General features: G+C 29.6%; 1 protein-coding gene and 1 long non-coding RNA gene across 2 annotated transcripts; both read right to left on the bottom strand.

Annotated features, from left to right (window-relative positions):
• Positions 1–12,932: 12,932 nt before the first annotated feature.
• On the bottom strand, positions 12,933–14,447 carry LOC131655842 (uncharacterized). Its single transcript, XM_058925651.1, has one exon. The coding sequence runs from the start codon at positions 13,785–13,787 to the stop codon at positions 12,960–12,962; it is 828 nt and encodes a 275-aa protein (XP_058781634.1). The 5' UTR covers positions 13,788–14,447; the 3' UTR covers positions 12,933–12,959.
• Positions 14,448–18,317: 3,870 nt separating this feature from the next.
• LOC131655843 (uncharacterized) lies at positions 18,318–19,818 on the bottom strand. The gene is made up of 3 exons (XR_009299899.1): positions 19,387–19,818; positions 19,139–19,312; positions 18,318–19,032 (listed from the first exon to the last, which is right to left on the bottom strand). It is a non-coding gene; the product is annotated as an uncharacterized LOC131655843 (long non-coding RNA).
• Positions 19,819–26,453: the final 6,635 nt, after the last annotated feature.

Raw genomic sequence — 26,453 nt, forward strand, 5'->3', positions numbered from 1 at the left:
TGAGTTGCTTATCGAGTTGCACATTGAGTTGCATTCGAGTCATTGTGATGATGAAATGATTGTTATACTGTGTTGATGATATCGTTGCGAAGTTGAAATTATTTGATATATATGAATGGTTGAAGTGTTATGGATGTGATATATGTGATTGAAACATATATGGTGTAGATGTGAATATATATGAATTAATGATATATGTATATATGTGGATATGTGAATCATGTTTGATTGATGATGATACATGTGGTGAGAGATATGATAACTTGTATATTTGGAATATGATTATGTTTGTATACAATTGTTACTTTGTGAATATTTTTGGAAAGGATATGTACATAGAATCTATAGGTTGGTGAAATATGATTATGTACATTGTTTAATAACCATGTTTGATCACATGGAATTGAAAGAAGCTAAATATGTGGATCTTGATATATTGTATATGAATGCATGTCTATGTGAAGAGTAATGAATTCTTGAAATGTATTCTTGTTGTGTTTTACATTTCCCATATTATGTTTATTTATAATGATTTGAATTCTCAACCTTCTGTTTGAATGTTACCCTTTGTTGGTAACATGCAAGTATTCGAGAATTAAAGGTTTAGTTGATGTTAGTCCAAGTCGGGTTATCGCTCAGATACGTAACTCTCGGGGGGATGAACGCTAGTTATTTAGTTGTTTGGTTTTATTGTTGAATAGCTATGTTGATACATGAAGAGTAATTGCTGATGTTAAAATGGTTTTAAGATGAAAGATGCTTTGTCATCAAAGTTGATTAATGTAGTTCCGCTGCTTAGTGTTAATAAAGTTGATTCATGTGGTTTTAGTTTATCAGAGTATTTGTGTTATGTATCTATGATGGCATGATATGGTTGTTAAGTTGAATTGTAACACTCTAATTGTTTGTCGAAATATAATTTTATAACTCTGATTTCCTTATTAATTATCGGGGTAGATTTGGGGTGTTACATGTGTTATAGAAGGAATTTGATGTCCCTAGGATTTCTGAGTCACACCTCCAATCTCATCCAAAAGTTTACACCTGCATTTTGGTTGGGCCATAAGGTTTGTTGAGGTCGTTAGCCATAATTACCTACTTGAAGACCCGATACGGGAAGATAGAATTTGGCCCTCTTAAGTTGGGTTGAATGGATTTGGACTCAATAGGGGAACACCTAGTGGCTTTGACTACCAAAAGCGACACGCGAGCTAGTCTTCCCAAATCACTAGCAGTTGTCACGAAGTGATTTGACCTTACTTCTGCACTCTTAGCCTCCTTTCAATGATAAATGTCCAACCTATGACTAAGTTTATTGAAAAGGGTCAAATCATGTGTTTCCTCTACGTTCCCTAATGATCTTTCTTTTATCATGTTAACACAAAGTCCTTTAGCTATTTCTACCTCCCCCATACCTAATGCACCTTCTTTCTTCTCCATGTCATCACCTTCTTCATCATGTCAATTTCTAAAATTTTCCTCTTGATCAGAATCGAAGCATGTTAACCCTTCAGAACCATTTGAATCAGTAAGCTCAAGATCATGGATTCTCAAAGGACCTTGGGAGTATTCACGGAGTTTCACAAGAAAATTAAAATCATTCACATGCGCTTCAAGGTCTTCAACAATGGGTTTCAATATCCTTGTTTTAACCAAAATCCTTGCAACATCCATTTTTACACCAAGCCTCATGTTATCATCTGCACATTCTTTAACTTTAGAATAGTAATCTTTAACTGTCTCAAACTCCTTCGTCTTCAATACTTCAAAATATCTTCTTAGAGATTGATGTTTAATGGCATGTATCTTGCCGCTTCCTTGAAACTCATTCTGCAATTTATTCCACACTTATTTAGCAGTCTTAGCTCCTACAATTCTTGGAAAATTGCATCAGTCACCGTTTGTTGAAAGGTGAACCACTCCTTTGAGTTTTTCTGTTTACAATATAAAAAAAACATGTTTACCCAGGGATTAAACCCCTCCCAAATGCAAAATACCCCTCACAAAATAGAAATTTGCAAGGGGACAAATCTCCTAACTCGCAAATTATTTGGGAGGGGCCTGTCACCTTGCTATTTTAATTTGCTTGGGGCTTAGCGCTGACACAATTCGATTCCTATTTTTCCTACTACAGACATCTAGGCGTAAGCGTTGACTAGGTGGCGCAGTGTGTTAGTATTTAGCTAGGGGTTAAGCCCCTAGCAGCGCAATCTACATCTTGAAATTTGTGAGGGGTTTAGCCCCTGGCAAATTGACATTCTTTTTTTTTTTACAGGTTAAACTTTATCTAATAAAACATATATATGTTTCTAAATAAATATACACTAATAAAATAATATACTTTCTCTAAAATATATAATTTCCCTAAATGAAATAATATACTTTCTCTAAAATATATACTTCCCTAACTAAAATAATATACTTTCTAAATAAAACTTTTTCTAAATTATATAATAAAATGATATATTTTTTCTCTAAAATATATACTTTCCCTAAATAATATTTCTCAAAATAATTTTAAAAAATATTACTAAACTGAAATTTTTTACCAAACTAATATTTCTTGCTAAACTAAAATATATTATTAAAACTATCTTTTCCTATTTATAACTTATAGAACACAATAAAAAAACATTTTTTCCTTTTTATAAACCCATAAAAAACATGTCTAACATATTAACTAAACCCATATTTATAACTCTTGAAAAATAATAAACCACAAAAAATTTATATAAAACAACACCAAATATCAATAAATTCAACATTAATAAATTTTAGAATAAATTAAAAAAATAGAGAAGAAAAGTGGTAATTGAAAATAAATATAAAATTTAAGTTAATCATAAAAATTTACCTTAAAAAATAGGGTTAAATATACAAAACACCTCTGTCATATTAGCAGTTTTGATTTTAGTCCCTGTAAACAAAAAATTAGATCCCCCTTGTAATGTTAAGATTTCATATTTTTAACCCATCAGTTGATCAAGTGGCATAAAATCTTCAATTTTACTTACGTGGCATGTCCACGTGGATTATTTTTATTTATATTTATTTTTTAAAATCCATGTGGAATTTTTCTTCTTTTTAAAAAATATTTGAGACCAATTTTTTTAAATATTTTTATTATGCGGGGGTAAACAAATTTTGCTAACATTGTAGGGGTAAAATATAATTTTTTTGTTTTGGATATAAAAATAATTATCTATTTGAAATTTTTAATTAAGTTACATTTTTGGATATAAAATACTGTCCTTGTTTTGAATTTATGTGTTTGCACTGCCTGCTGCCACTTTCTATTCTTGGTTGTCATATTAAGCCCCATAATATTTCATGAAATTATCATTTAAGGGTTCTAATTTCAAAGGGGAGGGGACGACCGAAAAAGAAGGCGGACTAATCGTGGGTGACATTCTCAACATCAATGGTGATAGACAATCAAGATACACTAGTTAAAAGCATAACGCAAATGGGAATGATTTAAAGCATGCAAGTAACACGTAGCAACAACAGTTGGGGTTTAGGGAGAAGCCAATTCCTTCTAGGACTGAAGAGGAATGGACAACCTTCAAAGGTCAAGGAGAATGGAACGAAACTACGGGTCAAACTACCACAATTGCCTCTCCATTTGTGGAGAGCTAGGAGCTTAGGAAAGAGAGCAAGCGCTATTGGTAACCCTATGTTCACAGATGAGGGCACAACGGGTAAACTAAGAGTATCCTTTACCCGAATCTTGGTGGAAATGGATGTGACATAGGTGATGTGTAAAACGATCACCATTAAGGACATTGAGGAAAGGAAAATTCAACAAAATGTGAAGAATGAATGGAGGCCTCAATATTGTGATACATGTTAAAAGGAAGGTCATATGTGCCATAAAGAGAGGAAGCAACCTATCAAAGAATGGAAGCCGAAATAGGTGAACACACAACAACCTGAAGCAGCTAAGAACAAACAAAGAATCATAGACAATGATGGTACTCAAATCCTCAAAATAAATAATGATAGGAATGAAACTCCAGATGATGCATGCAATTGGTCTTCAGTTACCAGGGGTTGAGAGACACAGGAAAACGAATTACGGAAGGAGGACCAAGTAACAGGTAACATGTTCTAATGGATTTGGCTCCTTGGGAGTTTGAGATGACCACTAAAAGAATCCCATACTGAATAAATGATAATTTCGTGGAATATTATGAGGCTTAATAAGACAGGCAAGAATAGAGAGTGGCAGCAGGCTGCGCAAACGTAGAAATTCAAAATAATGACAATATTTTATATCCAAAAATGTAATTTATTAAAAAATTTAAATAGATAATGGTTTCTATATCCAAAACAATAGAACTGTATTTTACCCCTACAATGTAAGTGAATTTTGAGAAATAATAAAATTCAAAAAAAAAATTATATAAATAAAATTTCCACGTGGATTTAAAAAAAAAATTCCAGGTGGACATGCCACGTAAGCAAAAATAAAGATTTCATGCCACTTGGTCAACTGAGGGGCTAAAAACATGGAATCTTAATATTACAAGGGGGAATCCAATTTTTTTTACGGGGGCTAAAATCAAAACTCGTTAACATTACTGGAGTGTTTTTTATATCTAACCCTACAAAATATTAGTGTTTTTGAAGTTGTTGAAGGTTTGAAGAGAAATGTTTCTAGAAGAGAAAGAGATGCTGGAAGAGAAAGGGAAAAAAAGAAGAGAAATAAAAAATGAAGAAGAGAAAGAGAAAGTGTGTACTAGTTACTAGGGGCTACCCCTCACAAATAATAAAGTAGATTTTGCAGGGGGCTACCCCTCACAAATGACAAAATAATAATGACCACAACAGATAAGCGTAATAAGGTCTCTAACTGACTTGACAAAGTAAAAATTTGTTGCCCCTGGAAAATGCTTAATTTTGAAATTCACAATTCCCTCTGTATTATTTGCTAGGGACTGTCCCTGGCAAATGGTTAATTTTGAAATTCAAAAATTCCTTCGTATTATTTGCCAGGGGCTGCTCCTAGCAAAGTAATGTCATATTTTATTTTTTGCGTTGTGAGGGAATTAACCCTGAGCAACGTATTAAATTAGTGATGGGCTTTATCCGTGGAAAATACCCTTGGCGAAACAAGATTTTTCTTGTAGTGTTAGTTTTCTTCTACTTTTTTTTGAGCTGCATTTAGAGCTAACGTATCTGCGGGAGCGAAGAAGCCTTCTTCTACTATATGTCCCAAAAATCTTAAGATAAAAAAATCTCCATTTTAACACGCCAACATTGTTGGAAAGAAATATATGATGATAGAATGGTGTCATTTATAGCTTACAAAAATTATTGGAGTGGATTAATAGTATAAGGGAATTTTTTTGAAGTAGTTAGAAAGATTTTGGAATAAAAGGTAGATAATATAACTACGCTTCATGCTTTATGTATGACCGAACGTAGCTCTGATGCCACTGTTGGTATTTCAATAGTTGATATAAGATAATTTTAGAGAATTATTTAGAAACAAGGCTATGACATTGATTTCTTGTATTATGAATTATAATATAACAATTTTCTATTTATAGGCTTAAGTCACCAGGGCCGTCTTTGAGGGCGTGCAAGGTGGGCTACCATACAGGGTCTTAAAATTTTTACGGTTAAACCGTAACTAAATAAGGCCTCATAAATCTCTGTCATTGTTAAAATCTGGTCAAACAAGGTCTCTAATTGTTTTGCCATGGTTGAATCATAACTAATATACACAGGGCCTCAAAAAACTTGAGACGTCTCTATTTTAATTCTTTATAGATATTTCATGATAGACTGTTATCGTAATAATTTTAAATTTTTCTACCATTTTCAAACATAATATAATTCTAGCTTCTTGTACTATTTTTATACATATTATATTTAAAAATTTGTAGCAATTTTCACAGCTTTAAAATATACCACACATAGGCTATGTAAAGAAAGAATGTAACATGTGTGAATGCAATTATGTAAGCATTATTTATATGTCATTGTTTGAGAATTATTGTATATTAATTGGATGAAAATCGATAGCATAACAACATGAAATATATGGGTAGCAAACAGACATATCTGTCCTGTTTAGTTACGTTCTTCAAAAAACTGCAAAAATAAAAGACGGGACGAACATAGTTAAGGGTATGGGCCTAAAACTTTGACCCGCCCCATAAGAAATAGGGCGGAGCAGAGAATGATCGCGGGCTTTGCAGCTCTTAGGCCTAAAAATGTAAAATTTATGTAAAAGTATGTGCACGCAAAGAAACGGGTCAGATGTATTAGATGTTGCGAGACTAAAATCTTGACTTATCCCACAAAAAAGTGTGGGCAAAACAGACATGTCCAACATATTGGGATCGTTTTACCAACCCTAATCAAATATATCATTAAATTATTCAATGCATTTATTACATTATATAATTCTTTCGTTTTTTTTTTACTTTTAATAGAATCTCCTCTCATGAGATAACCTTATCAGATAAATATTGATCACTAAATAGTGAAGTTTTTAGTAGTTACTCAAATTTATATATATATATATATATATATATATATATATATATATATATATATATATATATATATATGTATATATATATTTTTATTTAAAAATCTTCTGTTATATAACCTATGTCATTATATATAAATTATCTTATAATACAAGTTTAAAATATATATTTTTCAATAAAATGTATTCTAAATGATAAGAGAAGTGAATATTTTTAATCATCAAGTAATATAGTGTGGCAAAGGTAATTTTAAAGCAAGTGAAGATTGATCCAATGGAGCATCTCTGATTAATCTGTTTATTGAGGCAATCAAAGGCCTATTACTTTCATCAGATAATTAAGTCTGCATTGGCAGCTCTTTCATTATTTGTTTTCAGTTGGGACTTCAGGCAATCAGATTCAAGTCTTACTGGAAGAAAATATTGCAGATCACAGCTAAAATAAGTCATGATAGTGACAGTTTTTACTGACCGAATTTTAACTTTGGTCTCTAATTCCTTGGTCACAAATCTCAGTGACGGATATTTTTATATTCATTTAATTCTTTTAATCTTGCTTTGTAAAAATCTAATTTATTTTCATATTCTAAAAGGTGTTTTGTAATTCTTTCAATTTCAAAATCAACTCCTATTATTAAATAATAATCAGGTCTATCATATAATATTTTTATGTGACCTCTTGTTCTTTTAATTAAACTATTAAGTTCTATAATTCGTAATCTTTCATTAACTATACTCATTTTCTAGTTTTAAAATAAATTTTTGTTTTTAAAAATTAAATTAATTTTAATCTTAGTGCTCTGATACCAAAAATGATACCTCATTATTTATTGAAATAATTTTATAATTTATTTTTATTAGATTAATCAACATCAAAATAGTCCTAAATTTCATCATTTTCTATTAAAGCTAAGTCTATTATAAATTCATCATCATAAAAACTTTCAACTAATAAAATATAATTTAGATCACTTTCTAGTGAATAATCTATTTCATTTTCAAAAAGTATAGCTTGTGCACATAATTTCCCATATTCTTTACATATTTTTGTTTTTAAGTCATTTGGTAAAGTAAATTTCCAAATACATCTTAGTTTTTCATAAAAATCTTTCTCTTTATTTTCAATATTATCAAAATAAAATATATCTATTTCTTTTATTTTTATAACTATTTCTTTTTCTTTTTCTTTTATACTAAATTCAACAATACTCATTTTTGTTTATATTTATAATCTATTTTTTAAATATGTTGTTAAGTCCTTTACTTGGTTTGAAAGTTTATCAATATCACTTTCTTCAATTTTTTCAGGTTCATAAAATCTAAGTGGTTTTGGTATTTGATTTTTTCTTAACTCTAAAAACTTTGATTTATTCATAAAAGTTCCTAGCTCAGTTATTTCATTTTTTTTGGATAATAAATTTTTCCTATATCTTCAAAAAGACTTGGAATATCAATTCTATTATTATTTCTAAAGGTAATACTATGGTGAGAATTAGTTAATGCATAATTAACACAATAAGTGATTGAAAATATTTTATCTCGTGGTCTCATTAAATTTCCTCTAAGGAATTTGTGTTCAAGAGTTAAAGTTTGCTCTAATCTTTGAGTAATTAAAGGTATTCCTATATTTGGATGTATTTCAAATTTTAGTTTACCATAAGCTAAATTTCCTTCTACTACTCCAAGTATTTTATCTACTGGGTCTGTAATTCTATCATCTTTTAATATTAGTTCTACTGGAGAATTTACTCCTTCTTGAAAAGTTGCTTTGATTAATACTTGCACTGCTTCTATATGAATATATCCTATTTTATTTCTATGTTCATCTTTCTTTATATTTTTCTTGAGTTCCATGAGTTTCTTTTTATTTAATAATTGTATATAGGTATGTCCTTGAGCATCTGTTATATCAGTTGGTGTTTCATTAATTATTTTACCATAATATATAATATTATCCTTTTGGTTAAATCTTTTCATTATTCCTCCAATTCTATCTTTTCCCTTCATATTAGCATCCTTAGTTAAATCTAAAGTCTTCCTTTTGTATTTTTTGAAATAAAGTTGGATCTATTAAAATACTTCCTTCGTAATTTCCATCTTCTTCAGTAATATGTAAATGTTCTATATCATTTACTATTTCTTTTTCCATTTTTGTTATGCTAGACATGTAAGAAAATTATAACACTTAATAAAAGTAAGTAAATAAAGAAATTATACATGATCATGATTTCTTCTGAAATTTTGGTCCACCGCTGCTTCCGTAAGTTAATGTGAGATAGTAGATTAATAGATATATATGTTGTGTAATTTAATTGAATGATTCTTGAATAAGTAGAAACATGGTTTTATTGATATAAGTTTATGTTACAACAATGCACACAAAAGGTGCCAAGCTAAATCCTAAGAGGATTAGCATATGTTTCCCATCGTAGAAGCACTTATTTATAGCCCTAAACACACATTATAATATTATTTTCTATTTACAACAATGCATAGTACTATTCATCTATAGTACCACGTATTTAAAACACTTAAATACTACATGACAAATGACTTTACTTTTTATCTACTTCATGACTCTATTATTACTTCCCCTTATCCTCATCTTCATGACTCTATTATTGCTTTCCTTTATCCTCATCTTCATGACTCTATTATTGCTTCATCCTTGTCCTCATCCTTAAGACACATAGACTTTTCTAGACACTTAGTCACTTCCATGGCACCTTTTTCTTGAAAGCATCTTTCACATGCATGATTTTCACTCTTTTTTATATTTGAACATAACTCCTTAAGTACACATGGCTTATAATTCATTGTCTCCTTATCAAATGCGTAGAATGGTAGCTCAAAAGATGTCAATAAATGGATATCTCTATCCTTTAGTACCTTTCCACTTGTCTTGCTTAGTAGTAGGAGATTAGGTGCTTTGTACAATACTTTCATACATGAATTCTTTCCAATAGCTTGACATTGAAAGAATATGCTTGAAAGTTAATTGGATAAAATTATATTTAAGTGATCATCATCATACGTTTCTTCTTTTGAGTCATCTCTTAAAGGAAATTGATTATTGCTTACTCCAATGAAGACAAAATGCTTGGCTGGTTGATTCGTTGTAAAATCCGGATAGGCTAAATAAAATTTTAAATAAATATTTCTTTCCCCAGCAATATTCTTTTTAAAATTCTGGACTGATTCTTTAAAATTATATGGGAAAAGATTAATTTTTCCAGATTTTTACTTAAATAAAGGCATTCAATAAGTCCAAATTGGAACATATTAAATGTTAGTAATTGGGATGCTCCTGGTGTAATTATAGCTTTTACTCCAAAAAGCTTTCTATCCACCATATAGAAACAATTAGTATTTTCTTTCTCGGTCCAGTAAGTAAGTCTTTTTAAATTCTCCTTGAATTTTTCTTCAGAGAATTTAACCTGATTTTCATGCTCTTTTCGAGACATAATTGGCAAATTATCCAGGGAAGAAGGGATTCTTCCTAAGATTTTCATGGATGTTCTTTCTGGTGCATTATTCTTTGTTGTTTCTGAAAAAGTTCTTGGGCCAAGATAAATCTCTTTTCTTGATTTTTCTGATTCTCTATGATCATTCATTGCTTTTTCAGCTTCTTCTTTGGTGGCATACCCTTCATAAGTAACTCCTGAGATTTTTGTACAGTGAGGGGCTGCTTTATACCATTCATCATAAATTCCTGGAAATGGTCCGTTAAATACTGCATACCATTTCTTAGGTTCTTTTAATTTAATCTCTTCAAGTGGATTCTTCATTCTAAGTTGAGGTTTTATAATTTCTATTTCCTTATCGATTAATTCCACTTCCTTTCCAATCAGTTCTTGCTCTTTTATTTTGTGAATTCTTAGTGCTTCTTTTAACTCCAATTGTTGTTTCAAAATTTCTTCTGAGATTCGTTCCATTCTCTAGAAAGTATATCTGCAAGTACATTCTTTTCGCCTTTAATGTGAGTAATTGAGTAATTATATTCAGCTAGTTTCATCTGCCATCTTATAAGCCTGCATTGCTTGTAAGTTCCTTTATGATTAATATTTTTGAAATCTGCAACATAAGTAGAATCGGTTCTAACAATAAATTCTTTATCAAGAACATAAATTCGATGTTTTTCTAACATCCGAATTAATGCTAATGTTTCTTTTTCATGAGTTGGATAATTAATTTCACTGTCTGAAAATGTTCCAGACATATATCTGCATAGTAATTCTTTCTTTTGGCCAGGGGGCTTAGCCTTCATAACACCTCCCCAACATTCATTTGATGCGTTAGTTTCAATAATAATTAGATCATCATCTGATGGATGATATAATTCAGGAAGATCTCGACATAAATATTTCAATTTAGTAATAAGTATTTCGTCTTCTTCGGTCCATGACCAAATAGCATCCTTCTTAAGTTTTTGTTGAAGTAATTTTCTTTCAGCTGCAAGATTTTTAATAAAACCTTCATTTGAAATATATGGTAGTAATCCAAGAAATCTTTGTAATTCCTTTTTGTCTTTTAGTTTAGTGGGAAAATTTTGAAGTTTTTCTAATACATGTTTTTGCATTATTATTTTCCCTTTTTCAATTTCTAATCCTAAATAATTGATTTTATTTTGAGCTACTATAGCTTTTTTCTTACTTAATACTACTCCATGTTCTAAACACCTATTAAGTACTAATTCTACTTTTTTAAATTGATCATCTTGATCCTTATTTGAAAAGACTAATATATCATCAATATAAATAAGACAAAAATCTTTGAATTCTTTAAGGATAGAGTCCATCCTGCGTTGGAAAATACCTGGTGATTTTTTCATTCTCATTGGAAGAACATTCCATTCATATTGACCTTGAGGACAACTAAATGCTGTTAAAGCCTTAGATTCTTCTGATAATCTTATTTGATAAAATCCAGATTTACAATCAAAAGTACCAATTCATATTTCTAACTCTTTCAATAATTAAATCCTTTCTTGGAAGAAAATACGCATCTCCTTCCATGGCATCATTTATTTGTTTATAATTAATTACCATCCTTCTCTTTCCTCGTTTAATCTCATTATGATTTTCAACATAAAATGCTGGTGCTGAATGTTTACTCTTTGATGGTCTTATTAATCCTTTTTCACACATTTGCTTAATATCTTCAGCAAATTCATCTCTATCTTGTTTTGTGTATATCATAGGTTTACATTTGATTTCTTTTGTTGGGTCTTTTAGTTTCAATTCAACTAGTTCCATGTTTTTATTATTAATTTTAGGATCTAGTGGGTTTTCACTACACACTTTATCTAATAGTTCTTCAATATGTATTGGGATTTTTCTTCCTGGTTCTAAATTAATTAACGCATAACGCATTTTTATACAAACTAAATCTATAATTTCACTACATTTTAGTCTGGAGAGCTCTGATTGTTTTCTTGAATAAATTGTTTGTGAGGAATGAATAATAGGGATGTCTATAATTTCTTTTAGTTGTTTTCCTTTAATATATGGAGCCTTAATCGATATATACTCTAAGTATTGGCAAAAGGGTACGTATAATCGTAAGAAATTATTTTCTATTATTATATCTAGCCCTGTTTCTTGTTGATATATTGTAGGTACTATGAATAATTTATTTTCAATATTTAAAGTAATTCTTGTAGCTACCCAATTTAGTGGGTGTATTGAGCCATTTGCTATTTGAATCTTTAATGGTTTCTCTAATCTTTTCCATTTACTAAATAATGCTTTAGTTGCTATACAAATACTTACTCCTGTATCTATATAGGCTTCTGTTTCTTTGTTTTCTTTTTCAATTTTAAACTTGATATATGTACTATTCAGATTCTGTTTCTTCTGAAGATAATTCATCCTCTATATATTCATATACACTACAGTCAGAATCACTTAGCTCATCTTCTAATGGTTCTAAATTATATATTTTATATACTTTCTTTATTAATTTTGATTTTTCTTTAACATCTTTTTCTTTCTTTGTTGGACATTCATTGGCATAATGACCTTCTACATTACATATCCAACATACGCATTTCTTTTTTCCTTTTGGACAATATTTTTTAGGTGTTTGTTTCCTCTTTCTAAAATACTTTCTTCTAGTTTTTTTATAGGCCTTTTTTCTTGGATAAGTTTTTCTTAATTTATGTTTTCTTTTATAACTTTTTCTACTTCGTTGATTACAACGATAATTTCCTGGTTGCTCTATCTCTGGTATATCACAACAAAGTGAGGTTCTACCTCTATTTAATTGTTTAGCTCTTGTACTCTTTATACATTGTCGTCTTAATTCATTATATAAGATTTGAATAATTCCTCCTAAGCTATCACCTAATTCAATTGGTTGGGATTTCCATATATCTCTTATTTTTGTACTAAGTGGATATGGTAACTTGGATATGAAGACTCCTCGATATATTTCCCTAGTTTCATTATCTAATTCATAATAGTATTTTTTTATACTCACAAATGAAACTATCTATTTCACACATATTACATATCTGCATATTAATTAGATGAATTTCTGCCTTTTCTCGCAAAAGTTTATTTACTTCTGTTTTATGTTCAAGAGTGTTGTAGCCTATGAATTCTTTATATATTAATTCCATTATTAGTTTAGCAAATTGTTGATTATTATTTTCTATCATTCCTATATATTTATTCCATGTTTCATCATTAATACTTGTTAAGAATTTCAGCACATTTCCTGTTGTTCTATAAGCTATTAAATTCTTGACATCCATTAGGTTTATCTTAGAAAATTTTTCATCGGTTGCTATAAGCATAATCATATCATTAGACCACCTTTGTAGTTTATCCTCTGGATTTCTTACACAGTCTAAGTTTAATAATTTTTTAGATTTAGTTTCTTCATAGTAAGGTTTAAATTCTTCCGCAACTTTTGTCCATTTTCCACTGGCCTTTGCATAACCTTTTTTATTCATAGTTTCATTTTCATAGTCTTCCCAAGAACTATGAGGATTCCAACTCTCTTCACGTTTTCTTTTTTGTTTAGAATTACTTGTTTCTCCTTTTTCCATAAATATTTCGTCTATATCTGATTCAGATCCTAATTCAGATCCTATTTCTGAAGAATTATAATTTAATATTACTTCTTCATTCTCTTCCTTAGTTTCTATTTTTTCTATTTTTTCTACTTGTTTATTTTCTTCTTCTATTATTTTTAGTTGTTCCATCAATTGTCTAATTTCTTCAATATCATTAGATCTTCTTAATGCTTCTATGTATTTAGTTTTTATCCCCTCCATGAAGATGATGGGTTTATTAACATAAATGTAGTTATAGGTTCTTGTTTAACTACTTTTAGTTGGTTTACTTCTTTTGTTCTAACTAATATTTCTTCTAAATCTTTTATTGTTATACTTCTATTACTTTCTTCATGTTTTAACAAGGTTTCTAATTGATAAAGAATTTTTCTAATTTTTTGAATATTTATATCTTCATCAATTTCTTTATCTCTATTAATTTCATCAAGGGTTTCGTGTATATTATTTATTTCATTAAGACCATTTTTTATTTTATTAAAGGTATAATCTGCAATTTTATTGGTATTTTCTATTAATAATATAATATTTTTATTTATTTCATTCATTGTGTTATTTAAATCTTTATACATCACATCAATTTCTTCAGATAATGACATTATTTTAAATTTCCGTGGCTATTTCAACTTTTTCTAGTAGTGTAGTATTTCGGGTCGTATAGGTATCCGGATCCGAATGCTTTTAGTATTTCGGGTCGTATAGGTATCCGGATCCGTATGACTTTACAAATCTCAGTGACGGATATTTTTACAAATCTCAGTGAATAAATTAGATTTTTACTGACCGAATTTTAACTTTGGTCTCTAATTCCTTGGTCGCAAATCTCAGTGACGGATATTTTTATATTCATTTAATTCTTTTAACCTTGCTTTGTAAAAATCTAATTTATTTTCATATTCTAAAAGGTGTTTTGTAATTCTTTCAATTTCAAAATCAACTCCTATTACTAAATAATAATCTAGTCTATCATATAATATTTTTATGTGACCTCTTGTTCTTTTAACTAAACTATTAAGTTCTATAATTCGTAATCTTTCATTAACTATACTCATTTTCTAGTTTTAAAATAAATTTTTGTTTTTTTTAAAATTTAATTAATTTGAATCTTAGTGCTCTGATACCAAAAATGATACCTCATTATTTATTGAAATAACTTTATAATTTATTTTTATTAGCTTAATCATCATCAAAATAGTCCCAAATTTCATCATTTTCTATTAAAGTTAAGTCTATTATAAATTCATCATCATAAAAACTTTTCAACTAACAAAATATAATTTATATCACTTTCTAGTGCATAATCTATTTCATTTTCAAAAAGTATAGCTTTTGCACATAATTTTCCATATTCTTTACATATTTTTGTTTTTAAGTCATTTGGTAAAATAAATTTCCAAATACATCTTAGTTTTTCATAAAAATCTTTCTCTTTATTTTCAATATTATCAAAATAAGTTATATCTATTTCTTTTATTTTTATAACTATTTCTTTTTCTTTTTCTTTTATACTAAATTTAGCAATACTCATTTTGTTTAAATTTATAATCTATTTTTTAAATATGTTGTTAAGTCCTTTACTTGGTTTGAAAGTTTATCAATATCACTTTCTTCAATTTTTTCAGGTTCATAAAATCTAAGTGGTTTTGGTATTTGATTTTTTCTTAACTCTAAAAACTTTGATTTATTCATAAAAGTTCCTAGCTCAGCTATTTCATTTTTCTTTGGATAATAAATTTTTCCTATATCTTCAAAAAGACTTGGAATATCAATTCTATTATTATTTCTAAAGGTAATACTATGGTGAGAATTAGTTAATGCATAATTGACACAATAAGTGATTGGAAATATTTTATCTCCTGATCTCATTAAATTTCCTCTAAGGAATTTGTGTTCAAGAGTTAAAGTTTGCTCTAATCTTTGAGTATTTAAAGGTATTCCAATATTTGGATGTATTTCAAATTTTAGTTTACCATAAGCTAAATTTCCTTCTACTACTCCAAGTATTTTATCTAATGGGTATGTAATTCTATCATCTTTGAATATTAGTTCTACTGGAGAATTTATTCCTTCTTGAAAAGTTGTTTTGATTAATACTTACACCGCTCCTATATGAATATATCCTATTTTATTTCTATGTTCATCTTTCTTTATATTTTTCTTGAGTTCCATGAGTTTCTTTTTATTTAATAATTGTATATAGGTATGTCCTTGGGCATCTGCTATATCAGTTGGTGTTTCATTAATTATTTTACCATAATATATAATATTATCCTTTTGGTTAAATCTTTTCATTATTCCTCCAATTCTATCCTTTCCCTTCATATTTGCATCCTTAGTTAAATCTAAGTCTTCCTTTTGTATTTTTTGAAATAAGGTTGGATCTATTAAAATACTTCCTTCGTAATTTCCATTTTTGTTATTCAAGACGTATAAGTAAATTATAACACTTAATAAAAGTAAGTAAATAAAGAAATTATACCTGATCATGATTTCTTCTGAAATTTTGGTCCACCGCTGCTTCCGTAAGTTTATGTGAGATAGTTGATTAATAGATATATATGTTGTGTAATTTAATTGAATGATTCTTGAATAAGTAGAAACATGGTTTTATTGATATAAGTTTATGTTACAACAATGCACACAAAAGGTGCCATGCTAAATCCTAAAGGATTAGCATATGTTTCTAAAGAGAAACTTACACAAAGGTTGTTTTCTACAACTTGCTTCTTCCCATCGTAGAAGCACTTATTTATAGCCCTAAACACACATTATAATATTATTTTCTATTTACAACAATGCATAGTACTATTCATCTATAGTACCACTTATTTAAAACACTTAAATACTACATGACAAATGACTTTACTTTTTATCTACTTCATGACTCTATTATTACTTCCCCTTATCCTCATCTTCATGACTCTATTATTGCTTTCGTTTATCCTCATCTTCATGACTCTATTATTGCTTCATCCTTGTCCTCATCCTTAAGACACATAGACTTTTCTAGACACTTAGTCACTTCCATGGCATCTTTTTCTTGAAAGCATCTTTCACATGCATGATTTTCACTCTTTTTTATATTTGAACATAACTCCTTAAGTACACATGGCTTATAATTCATTGTCTCCTTATCAAATGCGTAGAATGGTAGCTCAAAAGATGTCAATAAATGGATATCTCTATCCTTTAGTACCTTTCCACTTGTCTTGCTTAGTAGTAGGAGATTAGGTGCTTTGTACAATACTTTCACTACAACACGGAAGGCCTTTAACAGCGCTTATTTTGGGCTTTAAAAGCGCTTTAAAGCGCTGTCAAAGCCAGCGCTGACGTAGGTAACAAAAGCGCTTTTGAAAGCGCTCTGGTAGATCCCCCTATAAGAGCGCTTTTACCAGAAAAGCGCTCTAGTAGACCCCCCTATAAGAGCGCTTTTCTGGAAAAAACGCTCTGATAGCCCTCCCTATAAGAGCGCTTTTCCAAAAGCGCTTTCGTAGGTTGCGTTTTTTTTTTATTTTTTATGTTTTTTTTAATCTTCGGCAGCGCTTTTAGTAATAAAGCACTTTCGTAAGTGGCCCTTTAAGAGCGCTTTTTAAAAGCGCTGTCGTTGCTAAATGAGGTATTTTAAAATGCACCATGTAATTTAAGCCTTCCAGTTCGACCCGTAATATTTTCGACCTGTAATATTTTCGACCTGTAATATTTTCGACCTGTAATATATTTTCAACCTGTAATATTTTCGACCTGTAATATATTTTCGACGATATATTTTCAAACAAAGCAGTAAATCAGTAACATATCCAAAATTATATATGTATATATATATATATATATATATATATATATATATATATATATATATACATCATTACAAACTAAATCAGTAACATCAACAATATTATACTTCAAATCGACACAAATCCTACATGAAATATGCTACATGTAAAAAATCCGACAAGCGCACGGTCTTGGTCCTGCAAAGTATGAACAGAACAACACGGTCAATTAAAGGCTCAAATATCTATACTTCAAATTTTCCAAGAAAACAAATTGTCATTCAGTAACATCAACAATATTATTAGCAACAATTTCATGTGATTTGCAACTCAATCCACCAATGTAATGTGTCATCAATTCATGTTTTACTTCTTTGAAAGGATTAGTAGTTTTGCGGGAAAGAAACTACCGCAAAATGCAAGTGTTTGTAAATTTATGTGGCATGTGAATGGCAGGTATTCTTAGTGATGTTTCCTCTAATACCTTTTACACATTTCAACCAGAGAGATATTTATCTTTTATAAACTATAGACGTGCCTCTGATTTTGAATTAGAAAAGATTGATTAGACAGAACAGAGTCACTAGTTTTTTAATAAATTCAAGCAAAATTATCAAGATCTATGGTTATTACACTTCCAATCTCCTTTTCAAATATTCAAAGATAACTTATTATAATAGAAGGTTTTAATATGAATTCACTTATGTTTGATTGTTTCACTTTTTTTAATAATATGTAAAGATTAGTCGGTCTTAGATTTCCAATTTCCAACAATGCCATATCAATAACATTAGCCATGCTCAAAATACATAGATTGTGTTGGGAGTTTCTAACACCCTGTAGTAAAAAAAATGTGCAATAATTCATGGCCCACTTGGAGTAAATATTAGACTTCATTTAAGATAGTTTTCACTTTTCAACTCAGTACCATACAAGTGCAACTAGAGAAAAGGTGGCTCTTTTGAGGAGTGTATAGTTATTAGTTAGTTAGAAAACATCTTATTAAACAAGTGTAAATTGAGGGACAGAGGGGCAAAACCGGGAAATAATTTATAACTGAATAACTAACCAAGGGAAGGCTGGAAAAGGGTTTATAAAAAATAGTGATATTAGAAAGTATTCAGTTTTGAGAGTTGTCGAATTCGGGAGTTTACTGGTACTCAACCCGAGGATGCCGTATCCACCAAGTACGAGTATGCTGGCCAGAGGTATGAAGTGCATTGATAACATTTCAAGAATCATTCTCTCTTGAGTCTTACTTATCTTCTATTATCTACTTTAGACGCAAGTTATATAATAATACTACCCTAAATTACAGAAGTTGACTATCTGAACCACAAGACCCATAAACTAATATACCCGGTATAAGAATGATACTACTTTAAGGTGCCATGCCACCAGCCCACCACTAATATGACATCCATTCAGCCACACAAGAAAAGCAATGAAAAGTAGCAGGGAAAGTATAATGAAACAAAAATCATAGACAAATTTATATTGACTAGTCGATGGATATTGAGTTTTGAAATGGTAGGTAAACAATACGTAAAAATAAATTCACACTAACCTGAAGTCGGGCAATTGTTTTATGGTCAGGAACTTTCTCACTCTCGCCATCTTCATCCTTTTTACCTTTAGACTCAATCTTTTTAAATTCTTTTTTCTCGAAAATATACCTAAGCATATGATAGGACACAAGATATCAAAAGCCACCAATAATTTGAAACAAACGGAAGTATAATAGATATCAATGAAAAAACGGAAGTATAATTTGAAACTTACAGGCACTACTATTTCAGTCAGACCTAGCATGGGCATATCGCGAATTGTTTGAAAATATAAGATCTAGATGCGTAGGATCTTCTTTACTCAAAAGCACCACCTACTTGGTTCCCTGCGATTGGTGTGTACAACTACAATAGATGTGAAGTCCTTTTTATTTGCATATTCTACAATCTGCAATTGAAAATATAGTCAGTATGCTTTTTACCCAAACAGTGAAGAGATAGTGAGGCACACGCACACACCACCTTTTTTAAATCATAGGTTCCTCTCTTGAAGTAATGTGCATTTGGTATAATCTGAAGCAATTCTGATATAAAAGCAGGAGCCCTCTGCACATCAAGTCATATTTCACCAGAAAAATAGAAAAATGTTAGTATATAAAAGAAAACATGATTTCCCCACTTTACTCCTAAAAGTGTGAAACGGGAAGCCAAACAAATAGGAGAGAAAATGATCTGCCAAAATCGCAATAGAAGTAGATTTGAGTCAAACGTTTTTAATGATCTGCCAATTGCAATTGATTGACCATATAAATGAATCAAATTCATTGTAACAATGAATATCTGCACAGGCCAGAAACAAAACTTGTTAAAATCAGTGAATAAAATTACAAATGAAAGATGACTGGGAGACATACTATCAGCTGCAACATCTCTTTTATACAACACCTAAAAACAAAAACAAATGCTTTTCATGACAAGGATCAATAAACAACTGTGTAGAAATTAAAATAAAATAAAACTTACTAGAATTGATTGTTTTAATGTGTCCGGCTTCACATTAGCGAGAGCCAAAGGTGATTCCAGACACCTAAAATTGGTTTTGACATTTGAGTAATTTCGATTAGAACTGATTTCAACGTGATTTCAACTTAAAATTCCTTCTATGCTTTCAAATGAAAATCAAAGTTACAAAATCAATCCATTCAAAATCATAATTTTTAACAGTATCAATGAAAAAAATAACAGATTTGATTGAAAGCATCAATTTTTAAGCTTTCAAACATCAATCAGTACATAATTAGGAGAAAGAAAATTTCTTTAAAAAAAAGAGCTTTAGCGAGTTCCGTTACCTGAGCCATACCTGCGCTGCTAAATGTAAGATTTGGCGTAGTGTTTCATACATGAATTCTTTCCAATAGCTTGACATTGAAAGAATATGCTTGAAAGTTGATTGGATAAAATTATATTTAAGTGATCATCATCATACATTTCTTCTTTTGAGTCATCTCTTAAAGGAAATTGATTATTGCTTACTCCAATGAAGACAAAGTGCTTGGCTGGTTGATTCGTTGTAAAATCCGGATAGGCTGAATAAAATTTTAAATAAAGATTTCTTTCTCCAGCAATATTCTTTTTAAAATTTTGGACTGATTCTTTAAAATTATATGGGAAAAGATTAATTTCTTCCAGATTTTTACTTAAATAAAGGCATTCAATAAGTCCAAATTGGAACATATTAAATGTTAACCTGATTTTCATGCTCTTTTCGAGACATAATTGGCAAATTATCTAGGGAAGAAGGAATATTCTTCCTAAGATTTTCATGGATGTTCTTTCTGGTGCATTATTCTTTGTTGTTTCTGAAAAAGTTTTTGGGCCAAGATAAATCTCTTTTCTTGATTTTTCTGATTCTCTATGATCATTCATTGCTTTTTCAGCTTCTTCTTTGGTGGCATACCCTTTATAAGTAACTCCTGAGATTTTTGTACAATGAGGGGCTGCTTTATACCATTCATCATAAATTCCTGGAAATGGTCCGTTAAATACTACATACCATTTCTTAGGTTCTTTTAATTTAATCTCTTCAAGTGGATTCTTCATTCTAAGTTGAGATTTTATAATTTCTATTTCCTTATCGATTAATTCCACTCCCTTTCCAATCAGTTCTTGCTCTTTTATTTTGTGAATTCTTAGTGCTTCTTTTAACTCCAATTGTTGTTTCAAAATTTCTTCTGAGATTCGTTCCATTCTCTAGAAAGTATATCTGCAAGTACGTTCTTTTTGCCTTTAATGTGAGTAATTGAGTAATTATATTCGGCTAGTTTCATCTGCCATCTTATAAGCCTGCCTTGCTTGTAAGTTCCTTTATGATTAATATTTTTGAAACCTGCAACATAAGTAGAATCGGTTCTAACAATAGATTCTTTATCAAGAACATAAATTCGATGTTTTTCTAACATCCGAATTAATGCTAATGTTTCTTTTTCATGAGTAGGATAATTAATTTCACTGTCTGAAAAAGTTCCAGACATATATCTGCATAGAAATTCTTTCTTTTGGCCAGGGGGCTTAGCCTTCATAACACCTCCCCAACATTTGTTTGATGCGTCAGTTTCAATAATAATTAGATCATCATCTGATGGATGATATAATTCAGGAAGATCTCGACATAAATATTTCAATTTAGTAATAAGTATTTCGTCTTCTTCGGTCCATGACCAAATAGCATCCTTCTTTAGTTTCTGTTGAAGTAATTTTCTTTCAGCTGCAAGATTTTTAATAAAACCTTCATTTGAAATATATGTTAGTAATCCAAGAAATCTTTATAATTCCTTTTTGTCTTTTAGTTTAGTGGGAAAATTTTGAAGTTTTTCTAATACATGTTTTTGCATTATTATTTTCCCTTTTTCAATTTCTAATCCTAAATAATTGATTTTATTTTGAGCTACTATAGCTTTTTTCTTACTTAATACTACTCCATGTTCTAAACACCTATTAAGTACTAATTCTACTTTTTTAAAGTGATCATCTAGATCCTTATTTGAAAAAACTAATATATCATCAATATAAATAAGACAAAAATCTTTGAACTCTTTAAGGATAGAGTCCATCTTGCGTTGGAAAATACCTGGTGATTGTTTCATTCCCATTGGAAGAACATTCCATTCATATTGACCTTGAGGACAACTAAATGCTGTTAAAGCCTTAGATTCTTCTGATAATCTTATTTGATAAAATCAAGATTTACAATCAAAAGTACTAAACCAATTCATATTTCTAACTCTTTCAATAATTAAATCCTTTCTTGGAAGAAAATACGCATCTCCTTCCATAGCATCATTTATTTGTTTATAATTAATTACCATCCTTCTCTTTCCTCTTTTAATTTCATTATGATTTTCAACATAAAATGCTGGTGCTGAATGTTTACTCTTTGATGGTCTTATTAATCCTTTTTCACACATTTGCTTAATATCTTCAGCAAATTCATCTCTATCTTGTTTTGTGTATATCATAGGTTTACATTTGATTTCTTTTGTTGGATCTTTTAGTTTCAATTCAACTAGTTCCATATTTTTATTATTAATTTTAGGATCTAGTGGGTTTTCACTACACACTTTATCTAATAGTTCTTCAATATGTATTGGGATTTTTCTTCCTGGTTCTAAATTAATTAATGCATAACGCATTTTTCTACAAACTAAATCTATAATTTCACCACGTTTTTGTCTGGAGAGCTCTGATTGTTTTCTTGAATAAATTGTTTGTGAAGAATGAATAATAGGGATATCTATAATTTCTTTTAGCTATTTTCCTTTAAAATATGGAGCCTTAATCGATATATACTCTAAGTATTGGCAAAAGGGTGCATATAATCGTAAGAAATTATTTCCTATTATTATATCTAACCCTGTTTCTTGTTGATATATTGTAGGTACTATGAATAATTTATTTTCAATATTTAAAGTAATTCTTGTAGCTACCCAATTTAGTGGGTGTATTGAGCCATCTTCTATTTGAATCTTTAATGGTTTCTCTAATCTTTTCCATTTACTAAATAATGCTTTGGTTGCTATACAAATACTTGCTCCTGTATCTATATAGGCTTCAGTTTCTTTGTTTTCTTTTTCAATTTTAATTTTGATATATGTACTATTCAGATTCTGTTTCTTCTAAAGATAATTCATCCTCTATATATTCATATACACTACAGTCAGAATCACTTAGCTCATCTTCTAATGGTTCTAAATTATATATTTTATATACTTTCTTTATTAATTTTGATTTTTCTTTAACATCTTTTTCTTTCTTTGTTGGACATTCATTGGCATAATGACCTTCTACATTACATATCCAACATACGCATTTCTTTTTTCCTTTTGGACAATATTTTTTAGGTGTTTGTTTCCTCTTTCTAAAATACTTTCTTCTAGTATTTTTATAGGCCTTTTTTCTCGGATAAGTTTTTCTTAATTTATGTTTTCTTTTATAACTTTTTCTACTTCGTTGATTACAACGATAATTTCCTGGTTGCTCTATCTCTGGTATATCACAACAAAGTGAGGTTCTACATCTATTTAATTGTTTAGCTCTTGTACTCTTTATACATTGCCGTCTTAACTCATTATATAAGATTTGAATAATTCCTCCTAAGCTATCACCTAATTCAATTGGTTGGGATTTCCATATATCTCTTATTTTTGCACTAAGTGAGTATGATAACTTGGATATAAAGACTCCTCTATATATTTCCCTAGTCTCATTATCTAATTCATAATAGTATTTTTTATACTCACAAATGAAACTATCTATTTCACACATATTACATATCTGCATATTAATTAGATGAATTTCTGCCTTTTCTCGCAAAAGTCTATTTACTTCTGTTTTATGTTCAAGAGTATTGTAGCCTATGAATTCTTTATATATTAATTCCATTATTAATTTAGCAAATTGTTGATTATTATTTTCTATCATTCCTATATATTGATTCCATGTTTCATCACTAATACTTGTTAAGAATTTCAACACATTTCCTGTTGTTCTATAAGCTATTAAATTCTTGTTATCCATCGGTTGCTATAAGCATAATCATATCATTAGACCACCTTTGTAGTATATCCTCTGGATTTCTTACACAGTCTAAGTTTAATAATTTTTTAGATTTAGTTTCTTCATAGTAAGGTTTAAATTCTTCCGCAACTTTTGTCCATTTTCCACTGGCCTTTGCATAACCTTTTTTATTCATAGTTTCATTTTCATAGTCTTCCCAAGAACTATGAGGATTCCAACTCTCTTCACGTTTTCTTTTTTGTTTAGAATTACTTGTTTCTCCTTTTTCCATAAATATTTCGTCTATATCTGATTCAGATCCGAATTCAGATCCTATTTCTGAAGAATTATAATTTAATATTACTTCTTCATTCTCTTCCTTAGTTTCTATTTTTTCTATTTTTTCTACTTGTTTATTTTCTTCTTCTATTATTTTTAGTTGTTCCATCAATTGTCTAATTTCTTCAATATCATTAGATCTTCTTAATGCTTCTATGTATTCAGTTTTTATCCCCTCCATGAAGATGATGGGTTTATTAACATAAATGTAGTTATAGGTTCTTGTTTAACTACTTTTAGTTGGTTTACTTCTTTTGTTCTAACTAATATTTCTTCTAAATCTTTTATTGTTATACTTCTATTACTTTCTTCATGTTTTAACAAGGTTTCTAATTGATAAAGAATTTTTCTAATTTTTTGAATATTTATATCTTCATCAATTTCTTTATCTCTATTAATTTCATCAAGGGTTTCATGTATATTATTTATTTCATTAAGACCATTTTTTATTTTATTAAAGGTATAATCTGCAATTTTATTGGTATTTTCTATTAATAATATAATATTTTTATTTATTTCATTCATTGTGTTATTTAAATCCTTATACATCACATCAATTTCTTCAGATAATGACATTATTTTAAATTTTCCGTGGCTATTTCAACTTTTTCTAGTAGTGGATTAGGATCTTTTCGTCAAGATGTGTGCCTTAAGCTACTAAATCAAAATTCAGAATGGAAAGCTATGCAACTCTATAAGTGCTCTGAAGCAGTATGACATAATATCTGTTCTGAATCTCATGGCGACTATGATTCATATATTTCCAGCTGACTATCTTTCTTTGGATTGATGGAATAGGAACAACATTCAGGACTCGGTGCTTCTCGCCAATAACTTTCATGCTCGTCTTGATTTGAGGTCATTGAGTGCATCCGAAAACACTATCAACTGATCACTGTTGAATTGAGTGCATCCTAAAACACTATCAACTTATCACGGTTGAATTGTAGTAACCATGAAGATGAGTAAATGAATTTCATAAACTAAAATGTATAACTATTATTAAGAGAGACTGTATCAAAGATAATAACTATAAAAAATTTAAAATTAATAACTAAAGCCCAGAGTTAGCTTCTCTCTTAGGTGTTTTGGGGAACAGGTACATTCCCTAAGTCGTCACACTCTCCTATACGAACTATTGCTAAAATTAATCGAGAGAGAAATATGGTAAAAGGAAGGTTACCTGGGTTATAGGCAGGAAGACATCAGGCAGAGAAAGCAAAGAGAGCGTCAAAGTCTTGGAGAGGCGGAAAAAAGAGTATGAGAAAAAAGAAAACCCTATGGATAGGCCTAGTGGTTGAGGCTTGGGTCTTGAGAGTATGCTTATCTCAAGATCCTAAAGAGTGAAAAAAAAGAGTGGAGCTCCTAGAGTATGGTGAGAAGCTAAAGTGACTATGGTGAGAAGCTAAAGTGACTAGATGAAGGGGTCATGATGGCAGAGTTTTCCCATAAAATTCGTCATTACGAGGAAAGAGTGGGAAGTTGGATGCGACGAATACTGCACGATTATAGTGATCTGAAAGCTGCCTGGAGGTTACAAAAATTAGTGAAGGGGGCGTTATGCCCTATGATTATGACTGCGTGAGTTAAAGAATCTCTCTTGATTGTTAGAGTATAAAATGGAGTACAAAATCAATATCATCGAATATACAGATCAGCTGCAATTTCGCTTGATTAACTTCAGGGAGGCTAACTAAAAGTGTTTGTTAGAAACAATAATAATTTTATATTCTTCTATTAATTTCATAGACGATATAGTTTTAATTCTTATACCATTTATATACACATTATATTCAAAAATATTTTAGAAATTTGTAGCAATTTCAGTGACTATTAAATATTAAAGAAAGAAAGTAACATGTGTAAATGCAATTATGTAAGGGTTATTAATATGTCATTGTTTGAGAATTATTATTGATGGAGATCGATAGCTTAACTGCATGAAATATATCATTTAATTATTCAATGCATTTATATTACATTATATAACTCATTTGGTTTTTTTTAATACTTTTTATAGACTCTTCTCACATCAGATAACCTTATCAGATACATAATGAACACTAAATATAAATGAAATATTTAGTTGTTACGCAAATTTTAACTCTTGCATTGGCCACAGTAACTATAATAAAATCAAAATTACAACTTCACAAGAAACTCTACTAATCTATTAAGGCAGCATACATTATTTGTTT

Source organism: Vicia villosa, linkage group LG3 (assembly GCF_029867415.1).
Source record: "Vicia villosa cultivar HV-30 ecotype Madison, WI linkage group LG3, Vvil1.0, whole genome shotgun sequence".
Taxonomy (NCBI): Eukaryota; Viridiplantae; Streptophyta; class Magnoliopsida; order Fabales; family Fabaceae; genus Vicia; species Vicia villosa.

Coding starts and splice junctions, on each gene's coding strand:
- LOC131655842 (XM_058925651.1), bottom strand. CDS start 13,787: ATGGAGGGGATAAAAACTAAATACATAGAAGCATTAAGAAGATCTAAT.